This window comes from Vombatus ursinus, unplaced genomic scaffold, assembly GCF_900497805.2.
Source record: "Vombatus ursinus unplaced genomic scaffold, bare-nosed wombat genome assembly UNPS02010394.1, whole genome shotgun sequence".
Classification (NCBI taxonomy): domain Eukaryota; kingdom Metazoa; phylum Chordata; class Mammalia; order Diprotodontia; family Vombatidae; genus Vombatus; species Vombatus ursinus.
The window spans coordinates 672,788-684,752 of record NW_020950172.1 but is presented as its reverse complement, the minus strand read 5'-3'; the positions used below and the strand labels follow the sequence as shown (position 1 = coordinate 684,752).

Here is an 11,965-nt window from a genome sequence, read left to right as displayed (position 1 = left end):
GGGCTATCCCATCCTCCTTCCCTTTCTTCTGGGAGGAGCCTGGGCTACCCCATCCTCCTTCCCTTTCTTCTGGGAGGAGCCTGGGCTATCCCATCCTCCTTCCCTTTCTTCTGGGAGGAGCCTGGGCTACCCCATCCTCCTTCCCTTTCTCTTGGTCAGATGCTAAACCAAGCTGGGGGTGAGTAAGCAGAAAAAACTGACTCGGGAGACTTGGTGCGACTCATCCATCACCTTTCTCTGTGAATTTGTGCCCTGCTCTTCTGGTCAATGAAGAGTTGGTAGAGTTGGTGATCTCCAAGGACCCTGCCAGCCCTGAGCTCTGAGGAGCTAAACACGAGAACTGAACTCACCAGAGTTCACCATCACGTACAGGTTGACCTCATAGGAGACGTTCTTTGGGATGGAGACATTGAACATACAAAAAGGCTTCTCCAGGGCGATGGTGGTCAAGGTGGGGTTGTTTGTGGCAAACACGATGCTGGCCAGCTGAGGCTCCAGGTCCACTGCTGGGGAGGCAAATGGGGCAGAGGGAGGATCAGGGGAGCTGTGAGGGACCGTCCCTGGAGGCCAGGGAGTCCAAGCCCCTCATTTTACAGCTGGAGCTGTACAAGCCCAAGTCCCTCATTTTACAGCTATGAGGCTCAGAGTGTTGAAGGTACTTGTGCAGAAATAGAGCCAGTGAATATCCGAGGCACCATCTGAACCCAAATCTTCCCTGACCCCAAGTTTGGTGCTCTCTGACTGTAAGGGACAAGTTTTCAGTTCAAGGTCCACGTTCCACGTTCTCTGTTCTAAGCATCCCTTCCCAACTCCCCAACCCTCACACTGACATTCTATAGGACAGTGGGAAGGAGGTTTAGGTTATGTATGTGTCAGAGCACTTGGCTATGACAAGGAGACCTTGGACAGCTCACTTGCCCTGCGTGGCCCTAAGTCTTCTGCTCACGGACCCACTGGGTGTTCCTCCCTCACTCACTGGGACCCTTGCCCTCTCTGAGGCTTCCCAGCCTGGCACCCTGGCTTTGCGTGGAAAGGGGGCACTCACTTACCCAGGCTCAGGGGCAGCCAGCCCAGAGCCAGCACAGCCCATAGGGGACACATGGCCGGATTCTTGGGGAGAGTCGGGCAGAGTGCGGATAGGATGGAGTAGGATGGAGTAGGATGGAGTAACGGGGCCTGACTCCTGCTCCTTAGCCCTGGAGGCCCTGGAGACCTAGAGCTCCCCACGCCCCCGCCACGCCCCCTAGCCAATCGGCACCCTCGTCCCCGAGCTGCTTTGCATACCGTCCCACCCCTTCTGCTCACCTGGTGATAGGAGAGAGGAGACTAGAGGAAAGGTGGCCTGAACCGATATTTCTTGTCACTCTGCTCCGCTCCCTATGTCTGTGCCTCTGCTTATCAGGACCACGTGACGGCGATCTTGGACTGCCAGAGTTCAGGCATTGCTGGGGGTGGTAGCTCGACCGACGCCCTTCTCTAAGAGCCGGGATTTCTCTGCGGGATCAGTTTCCCCATCTCCATTCTGCCTCCCCTTCTCCCAGTCACACAGCCACACCAGACCCATGTCAGTTCTCACCTGGACTGTGGCAACGACAAAGTGAGCTCCCTGAAGGCAGGGATGACGTCATGTTTGTCTTGGCGCCACCCCTAGACCCAGAACAGTGCCTGGCACAAAGTAGACACACTTGATTAAGGCCATGTCCTGCTCAAGGACCTGCAAAAGCTGCTTAGCGTCCCAGATCCTGAGCTTGGCCTTCAAGGCCTTCACAAGTTGGCCCCCAACTACCATTTCACAGTTATTGCACCACTCCCACTCTGCCGTCCAGTCATTAACCTTCTCTTCTTGCCCTTATGCTCTGGCACATGCCTGCGATGCCCATCCTCCTGGCTTCCCTCAAGGCTCTACTCATATTCTCCCTCCTAGAGGAAACCTTCTCCTGTTCCCCCAGTTAGGTGTCCAGGCTCCTTCTCTCCTCAAATGACTATACCAAGGCTTCTCTGCCTCTAATAACTGATCAGTTCCTGAAGGCAGGGATTATTTAATTTTGTTCTGTTCCGTCTTGGTCCCTAGCCCTAGCTAGAGCTGGGCCTACTGGAGACTTAATTCTTATTGGATGAGATTAGATGTTCTGAGGCCCCTCCCAGCTCTGATCTTCCCTGTTCTGAGGCCCCTCTCAGCTCTGCCATCCTTTGTTCTGAGGCCCCTCCCAGCTCTGCCATCCCCTGTTCTAAGGCCCCTCCCAGCTCTGACTTTACCTGTTCTGAGTCCCCTCCCAGTTCTGCCATCCCTCATTCTAAAGTTCGTTTTGGCTCTTTACCTTCTGTTTTCCCAAATATGGACAGAATTTTTTTTAAAAACTCAAAGTAATAGCCAACGACTTTCAAATTGCCCTTATCCCAGACTCAAATGTATAAGCAACCTTTTACCTGCAAAGTTCTAGCATGCCTCTGATGATATCTCTGGGGTCTGAGTCCAGGCCAGTCCTGAGGCTGGTGATGAATTGACTTCCTTTAGTTCTGGGGAAAATAGGGCCACTGTGCAGGGTTTGAGATTTGTTCCCATCACTGGGGTGGTGTAAACCAAAACACCCATTCAGCAATTAGTCAGCATTGAGGGGATCTGCCATGGAAGGGCCCTCTGAGGTCCTTCAGAACAAGCCTTAATTTTACAGAGGAAACTGAGGCTATGAGGGGACATTAGGAGGGATTGGAACCTGGGATCTCTCCTTTTTTTCCTCCACTGTCTCTAGTCTACTAATAAACACCTACTGTGTGCAGGACAGGAGGCTCTGGCAGTACAAAGGCAGCTCTCTCTTTCTCCTTTTCTACAGCAATCCTACCCACTCCGGGCACATTCCAGACTTCATGATTCTATGAAAGGGGGTCCAAGTCCTTTGGTTACTGGCCTGGGGAAGCCATGTCAGCCAGTTAACACACGTTCCTTCAGAACTTACAATGTGCCAGGCACTGTGCCAAGCACTTGGCATACAAAGAAAGGCAAAAATCTTGTCCTGCCTCACAGAACTCAAAGTCTAGTGAGGGAGAGAGCAGGTGAACATCTGGGCACATGCAAAAGATAGCAGTGTGAATGACAGAGAATGGGGGCGGGGTATCGACTAGTAAGTTGTGGGGGGGTGGTGAGAGGACACCCTCAGACCCCCGTGGGAGTGCCTGGTCCATGCCTTCACACACAAATCTAAAGAAGCAAAGACTCTTGGTCCATCTTCAAACATGTGCTCTGGTATGTAAGGCTGCCTGCCTCAGTGGTGCCCCCTGCAGGGAGTGATGGGAGGCGGGAAGAGACTATCGTCCATGCTGTAAAGCTTTCCCACAACAGGGCTGGCTAATGATGCCTTCAATTCTATGGCAGGACCCAGACCATCAGGCGTGGCAGAGAATGCCAGAGGTCGAAGGGACCTTGGACATCGCCCCTCTCATTTCAGAGGAGGACGTGAGGCTCGGCACTCACCCAAGCATGTCCTGCCCTTGGGAGGGGCTGGGCTGGCATACTTTCCCCTTTCCAGGGCAGCTTTTGCTGGATGCAGGCAGTCAGAACATCAGCCTCCCCCCCTGCAGTGACATTTACAGACTCAGGCTGATGGGCAACCCCAGACCTGTCTGGCTGTCTCTGGAATGAGGACCTGAGTTATTAGAAATGAATTCCTTCTTATTGACTGGGTCTGTCAGCTCAGATGACTCACATCACAGCATCTGTAGACCTCCTAGCCTGTCAGGGTCTGTATAAGGACATATGCATGAGGTAAAAAAAACAAAAAACAAAAAACACAGTCACATGGACAAGATGGGGAGGATGAAACTGGATAACCAGTCTTGTGAAAAAGATCTGGGGTCACAATGGACCACAGGCTCAACGTGAGTCAGAAGTGTGACATGTAATTCCCCCCGCATGTGATTTTATACAGAAGGTATAATCTGAGTAGATCCCCTCCCCCATGTGATTTTAGAGGGGAGGTCATGGTCCTGGTATCATCTGAGTAGGTCAGCCCCACCCCTCCCCAGTCCTGTCCCTGCTTCTGGGGTCCCAGGTTCAGAATGACAAACTAGAGTGTTTCCAGAGGAGGGTGACCAGGATAACCAACAGGTAAGGGGCCAGAAGCTGGGAACACTGAGTCTGGAGAAGAGAAGGCTCTGGGAGAAGCATGAGAGCTGCATTCAGGGATCTGAAAGGCTGTTACGGGAAGCAGGGGTGAGTCATGTTCTGCTGGGCCCCAGAGGGAAGATCGAGGGAAACACCTGGTGGAAGGCAGAGGCAGAGGCAGAGGCAGGGTTGGGGTCGACAGAAGCAAAAATTTCCCCAAGTGGAACATGGGCCTGGGGAGACAATGAGCTCCCGTCACCAAGGCTGACAGATCACTTGGCACAGGCATGAGAGAGGCTCGGACACGGTGGGATAAGGTGCCCTCGAAGACCCCGCTTAGCTCTGAGGCTGTGGGGGGTGGGTGTATCTCCTTTCTTTAACCACAGACATTTCTGGAAAGACCCACCCACCCCTCTCCCCACTGAGCCTTCCTTTGTAAAACAGAGAAACAATTCTGCCAAAACACCCTCCCCACCTCCCCATTCCTCCATGTGAATGCTCTGATGTTTTCTTCCTTCCTTAAAACAAGGGCAGCCCTACTACTTGGCCCATAGGAAGGCAGGAGATCTACCCTGGGGCCAGAGGAGTGAGCCTCCTTGCTCCCAGGCAGGTGGTCCCAGAACCCTGGGGCTGCTTTAACTCTCCCTTCTCCCTCACCACTCACCCCTGGCCTGGAGTGAGGTCTATACCCTCCTTCAATCCACCCCACCCTGTGTACACCCTTCCAATTCTGCTAATTCACGTTTTCCCCAGAGTTGTCCTTGTTTGACCTTGGTTCTCGAAGATGACCAATGATATCATGGGGCGATGTCTGGACTTGCTTGTGAACCGGAGTTTAGCGAGGCAGAGCTGTGAAAAGTCATCAGCCTCACTCCCTCCTCCAGAATAATCAGAGTCGATTGTCCAGACAAAAGTCAAGACTGGCGATGGCCGGGATGCAGTAGGAGACCTTGGCCTTTCTGAATGAAGGATTTCCCAGGTCTCAGTTTGTGTGAGGCAACACCCATTCAATGACTAAGGGCTAGGTAAGAATTGTGACAAAAGAAGACCTAGTTTACCATCACAAAGGTATCATTCTGGGAGGGAAAGACCCTAGAATTTGTCCTTACAGAAAACAATTGTTATTTATGCTCATTCTAAGTCATCAAAATCTAAATAATGAGCAACTTTGTCTGGGGCTTGGGGGTGGGGGTGGCTATTATCAGCCATTCGATGAAAGCCAGAGTGATTTGGGTTTAAGGATAGTCAAGTAGCTCCATTTGAAATACAATAGGCTTTTTAAAAGCCTGTTTTTTCAGAGCTGTATTTTAAGAAATCACAAATGAAAACTACACAGGACAAAAACTGTTCCAGCTTTTTACAACTAAATAAATAAAATTTAAAATTTATATTAAAAAAAGCTAGCTCCCAAACACCAACATCTTTCAAAATATAACTGACCAAAACCTATATTCCTATGGACAGAATTCATATGTAAGGATATGGTGCCCTAAGTGGAGAAAGGGACCACATGCGGTGAGGGAAGGAAGAATAGGAGGAGGGGGAAGGAGGAGGAAATAGTAGCATTCTCTAACTTCTCGAATGGGCAGGTCTGGTCCCCAGAGGGGGGCTACTCCCACTCTAGAGATACCTCTTAGAGATGGTGCTGTTCCTGTTGTAGATGTCAGGTGCCCAATGCAGTCATTTTTACCAAAGGTATTTGCTCAGACAACATGATAGAGTCAGTCAACACAAAACATTCTCCTAAGAACCTGGTTCACTCCTTCCCACAAACACACCCAGCACACATGGGAGGAGTGAGCTTAGACCATGATAGCAGTGAGGCTCATGGTGAGAACTGTGTGTGACCAGGTTTAACTCCCATCACCTGCTTTCTGTATAGAGCCCTTCACTTTGTGTATGCCTTGTTTGGGTACTCCCATTAGACTAGAAGCCCTTTGAGGGCAGGGACCTTTTTCCCTTCTTTGCAACCCCTTTGCTTGGCACGGTGCCTGATACACACACAGTAAGTGCTCAATAAATGCTTGCTGATTGGTTGATTGGTTGGCACCAGTCCCTCAGTCCTCACTCATACACCTTGACCTGGATTGTTTGATGGACTGATGCATAAGCAGAAACAGCTGGAGGCTGCCCCACTCGCAAGGCACCTCTCTCCCCCCACCCCCATTGGTGGGTGTTGCTATGGGCTAGGCTCCAGGGGTGGAAGACAAAAGGAAGCAGTCCTTGCCCGCTGAGAGTTTACAGTCTCTGAATGGAGACAACAGGCACGCATTCCTCTGATGTTGCATCCTTCCTCCCTCCTGTCCTCTGGTCTGCACTTTCATAGCTCCTGCTGATGCGGTCTAGAGGTTAGGGGTCCTGGAATCCCAAAATCATGACACCCGGGTCCTGCCCAAAAGAATTTGACCCAAGCCTTCTTGCAGCCAAAAACGAGGTTTATTGAAGATCCGCCATATTAGTCAGACTCTTAAGGAATCTGAGCATCTGTGGGCTATTGGCTAGATTGTAAGAATCAGAGCATCTTAATGGAGACAGGATGGACCTTATAAGAATACAGAATGACTGTGGAAGGGATCTAGGAGAGGCCAAGTAGTCCATGAGGTAATAGAGTTACCAAGGGTGGGAAGTGGCCTGGGGCCATAGGGAGGCAAGACAATGGAGGGGAGATTGGGTGTAGCCACAGTGAAAGGCCAGTTGATGGGATTACAGCCTCAGGGGAAGCCAGAGATTTGGCCACATGAGAAAGTCCAGAGTTTTTCCTTTCTGGGGCCCAGATCCCAACCCCACCACTGCCCTCCAGGAGTTTACAACCTGCCACCATGGGCACCTATGGTAGTCTCCATTTTATAAAAGAGCAAACTGAGGCTCAGGGAGGAAGGAAAGACAGGCTCTGACCTTTCCCTGTGGTTTATGCTGTCTGCCATCATGGATGGAAATTGAAGAAGGTAGAATAGGTGACTTTAGAGTCAGAGGCGCTGGGTTTAGATCCTGCCTGTGACCATGTTATGGGTATGAGTGAAGCCCTTCCTCCTTCCTCCTTTCCTCCCTCTTTCCTTCCTCCTTCCCTCCCTCCCTTCTTCCTTCTTTCCTCCCTCCCTTCTTCCTCCCTCATTCCTTTCCTTCCCTCTCCTCCCTCCCTTCTTCCTCCTTCCTTCTTTCCTTCCTCTTTCCTTCTTTCCTCCCTCCCTCCCTTCCTCCCTTCTTCCTTCCTCTGACAAGTGAGGGGTTTGGTCCCTCTGCCTCCCATCAACGGTCCTGAAGGTCTGACTGGGCCCCCTTTGAAGTAACAGCTCAAAGGCTTGTTTCTAGACACCCTCATTTTTCAGCCAATGCACTGTCCATTCAAGTGCGGTGCTAGATGATCAGGAAGGGAGAAATCAAAACTTGCAATCCGCTGGCAGCCCCGCATCCACCCCCACTAGGTCAAATATCCCAGGAAATGACCTACCGACCAAAAGGCTCTATCTGGCCAAAATCCACATGCTCGTGCAGGGATGGGCTTATCTGTTCTCCAGGTCAATCTGGGTGATGTGGTAGTGGTGTGTTTCTGTGTCCAGGGAGGCCCAGACAGGTTGGGCCAGATGCCTCAGAGGACCCTCCCTGCTCCCAGAGTCAAATCAATGACTGAGGGCCCCGTTCTGCTCCCCCTTCGCTCTGCCCTTCAGCATTCTGACCTTTCCCTTCATCCACCCCCTTGACCTCACATGCCAGGAGTGTTTCTGGGTTACTTTTTAACGTCCCCAGGAGCCTCTCGCCTGAGCTGGATGAAGAGGCAGAAGACTTGACGGATAGAAAGGAGCAAGGCCTCTGGATACCCAGCGTCTCACCATTACAGAGACGCTCCTTTGGGTTGTCAGAAACTCTGCACTGAACGGTGCATTTGAAATGTTTCTCCCAAGCAGTGAATGGGTTTCATTTCTTCTGCTTTGCTCCAAAGTATGTCCAACCTCCCCTTTCCATCTGGGCTGTACTCATCCCCCAGGCTCCCTGAGCCAACACTGATGGCTTACCACTATCCATACAAGCCCCTAAAGTATTCTGTGGCCAAATTTGCTTTGGAAACTCTGGGCTCCGTCAACAGCCGTGGATCCGTGGGTCTGGAACCCTCTGGCACAGGCCCTGGAAGAGGAGCGGCGTTCTCCATGTCCCCTTCTGAGCTGTGTCTTTCAGGTGAGCCCAAACTCTGTGGGCCAAACCTGAAGAAGCTCCCAGCCTAGCCCAGTACACAAGACCTGCCTGGACATCCCCACAGGGACAAACAGGGACCAAAGATGCCCAGAGCTGCCCTGCTCTGCCATAGAGAAATCCCCCTTCTTTCTTCTTTCTCCTTCTCCTTCCTCACCACATTGGTGTAAGGACCCAGCTCCTCGGCCCACCCACCCTCAGCCTGGCTCTGTGGCCTTCAGGCAGTAAGGCTGCTTGTGTGTGGGCTAGGGGCTAGTGCCCCTATTTGGGCCAGTGATAGCGGCTGCTGCTGCTTCTCTGCCCCAGTAGCTCAGCTGCTCTGACTCCTGATTGTGGTCTGGGGTTGTCTCTAACATCCTTCTTAGCTCTGATGGTCGAGGGCTCTAGGATTCCTCATCCGGAAATGTGGTGGAGCCTTTGACCTGAGACTGGGGCAGTCAGCCACATCAAGGGAGTCCAGGGATAAAAGCAAGAACCCTGGGAGGCAATGTCAGCAGCTGCAGGAGGAAGGCTTGGGACTCACTCAGACCTTATCCAGATGAAGCTGTGTTTAATCTCTGCCAGAAAAGGGTCTGATCAGGCCTTTACAGAATGGTCATGTGATGCCGCAGAGCCAGACCCATCTGCCCCTGGAGCTAGAAAGAAAGAACAGCTCAGATACCAGTGATGGGGGGCTAGAAAGGAGAAGGTTCTCCTCCTATCTCTCTGTCTGGCTATCTCTCCCCCTCTGGTTTCTGTCTGTCTTTCCCCCTCTGTCTCTGTTTCTCCCCATTTATCTCTGTCTATCTCTCCCCTCTGCCTCTGTCTCTCCCCCTCTCCCTCTGTCTGTCTCTTCCCCTCTGTCTGTCCCCCTCTGTCTGTTTCTCAGTCTCCCTCTGGGTTCACAGCTCTGCTCTCTTCTCATTCCCCTCCCGTCTTTCTGTCTGCTCTGGCTCAGGCTCCTCTGTTAGACTTTCATCCAGGTGATACCAACTAGCCATGAATGTTCACCAAGGCTCCATCCTGGTCCCTCTCCTCTTCTCCCTCCACCCCCAGGGGTCCCAAAGAGTCAGGCACCACTAAACAACAAAAGCTAAAGCAATAGTCAGCCACTGCAATTTGTTGAGCTGGGGGAGTGACCTGCTCAGATCTGTGCTTAAGGAAAATCACTTAGCAGCAATAGGAAGGCAGGGCTGAGGTTGGGGAGAGATCTGGGGCAAGGAGGCCAGTGGGGAGGCTGCAGCAGTGATCTCAGCTGGACACTGCCCCTCATCCACCTCGAGAGCTACTGAGCTCCCCATCATTAGAGGTATCCCAGCACACGTGAGCCGATCCTCACATCAGCCAATATGCTGTGCAGGGTATTCCAGGTTCTCTGGGATGCTGGACTAGCTGTGGTCCAAGATCCCTTCCAGGCCTCAGAGGCTGTGATCCTGTGCCTTAAGGGATTTGCTTTTTCTGCTTGAGCCCAGAGGAGAGAGCTAGGAGTAGCGGGAAGTTACAGGAAGATGATTTTCAGCTTGGTTTAAGGAGAAACGTTCTTGGCACTTAATAATTGCTTGTTGACTGACTGACTTACTCCCATTTCAACCCATCCAGAAGTCGAATGCGCTACCTCTGGAGGTGGTGAGCTCCCTGTCCCTGGAGGTCTGCAAACAGAGTCTGGGCAGCCTCTGGATGAAGGTCTAGCAAAGGAGACAGAGCAGAGAGAAAGACAGGAGGGGAATGAGAAGAGAGCTGAGAGGGAGACAGAGACAGATGGGGAGAGACAGAGGTTGTTGGGGTGTTAGAGGAGCTTTATGTTGGGATACAGGGTTGGTCCTTTGAGCATCCAAGACTTTCTTCTTCCCTTGGTTCCTTCAAAGACTATTTCCCTTCCTCCTTCCAAATGCCCTTCCCTATGAGGATGCTCTTATTATCCTGGACCCATCCGAGTCCAAATCTTGGCTCATCCCTGGGTGACCACAGCCTAGTTCCTTCCCCTCAATAAGCCTCAGTTTCCCCCTGTGTACAATGAGGATGGAGCCAAATCATCCCTTAGGATGGAAGAGGCTGGGCACTGTCCATCAGCTCAGTGCTGGACCTGGGATGACCTCTGGTGGAGAATGGGGGAAGACCCTCTCTAGGCAGCCCCAACCCCTGGAATGGGGGAAAGAGGTGGAAGGAAGGAGGTGTGTAGAGAGTCTTTGCCCAAGAAGCTAGCCTCGCTTTAGGAGAGACTGGAGGCCAAACCACTGCCCCGCCTGACCACCACCATCTCCCTTTGGAGCCTGATGGAACCAGGTAGACAACCTGAACCCAAGAGCCCCACAAATAGCACTGCTCCGTCCTCCTCCAGAGCCAGCCCCAGGCCGGGGCCTGCAGCCATCATCCAGAGGAGCAATCTCTGTGGAGAACCCCACCTCCCTTACCGGCACCCCCACCAACTGCCCCCATGGGAAGGGAAGAGACCCTTGGAAGTCAGCACCCCGCCATTGTCCCTGCTCCCAGCTCAGCCGCCAGAGCCCTAGCTGCGACCCAAGCTTGCTTCCGTGGGGGCGGCCCAATCATGAAAGCTTCAGGAACATTTATGTTTTAAATAACCAGCTATGAAGGAAAATCCAGCCAGCCTGTGACGTGACCCAGGTTGGGCTCGGGGAATTGTTGAGGTGATGCCCCCTTCATGTCTTTGTCTGGGCCACCATGCTAGGTGCTGGCGCTACAAGTCGGCTTCCATTCTATGCGAGAGACCGCACACATTGGGGGGGGGCAGGTCGGTCTGGGGATCTGCCGGTAGGAGCTGAACTATCTCCTTCCTAGGAACAACGGCCTCATGGTGATATTGACGGGATTAAGAGGTAGGAGAGGACTTGGCAAGGTGGCTGGGGCTGGGCTGGAGGTGGGGTGAGGCTGGGACTGGGAGCTTCTCTCTCAATTTTGCCCTTTGGCATCTTGGGGACAAGGCTGAACCCTCCTCCAACCTGTCAGATAGTTAACGTCAGCTCTCAGGTTCTCCCTGAGTCTGCCCTTCTCCTGGCTGAGCATCCTTGGAACCTCTTTGAGGTGGTCTGCTTGGGGGGTAGGGGCAGGAGGGGCCTTAGCTCCCTTGTTCTCACTTGATTCTAGTTGAGCAGACTAAAGTCCTGTTAGCTGCTTGGTCAGCTGGCAGACTCCTGTTAAGCTTGTGGTCCACTGAGATCACCAGGACTTTTTTTTTAAATGCCCTCTCAGGTTCATGCTTTTCACAACTCCATCCTCTTTTCTTCTTCTGAACCTTAGGAGTTCCTGGTCCCTCCTGTGGCTGGGGGAGGGAGGGGCTGTGCTGGGAGCTCAGCCCTGCTCTGGCTTCACAGCCCTACTGGTGGGTGGCTCAGACTCCCCGAGGACTAACCTGGAGAAAGGGGGATTATTGGGAATCCCCTTGGGCTCCACCTTCTCGCCAGCCTTCTGTCCCCGCCCATACCCAAGGCAATGGGCATCTGCAACCTTTGTTTATTCAACGCTTTTAATCTTCAGTGAGCAAAGGTTTTGCTTGTATGTTATGGATGGGCAGGGCTGGCATATTTTTTTAAAAGGAAAACAAGCCTTGAACCTTCTGGCCCAAAGTGGGTTTAGGGCTTGGGGGAAGAGCAAGGCAACAAACACTCATTAAGCACCCACTATTTGCCAGGCACCTACTATGTGCCAGGCACCCACTATGTGCCAAACACCCACTATGTGCCA

At 52.3% G+C, this 11,965-nt stretch overlaps 1 protein-coding gene across 2 annotated transcripts in view; it reads right to left on the bottom strand.

Annotated features, from left to right (window-relative positions):
• Positions 1 to 1,110, bottom strand: part of UPK3A (uroplakin 3A) — a 7,290-nt gene extending 6,180 nt beyond the window's left edge. For both annotated transcript variants that reach the window (XM_027854377.1, XM_027854376.1), the window contains exons 1-2: positions 1,050 to 1,110; positions 351 to 506 (exon numbers count right to left, since the gene is read on the bottom strand). In XM_027854377.1, the coding sequence (XP_027710178.1) occupies positions 351 to 506; positions 1,050 to 1,101 (208 nt within the window). In that variant the 5' untranslated portion in view covers positions 1,102 to 1,110. The remainder of the gene's footprint in view (positions 1 to 350; positions 507 to 1,049) is intronic.
• Between the last annotated feature and the right edge of the window lie 10,855 nt (positions 1,111 to 11,965).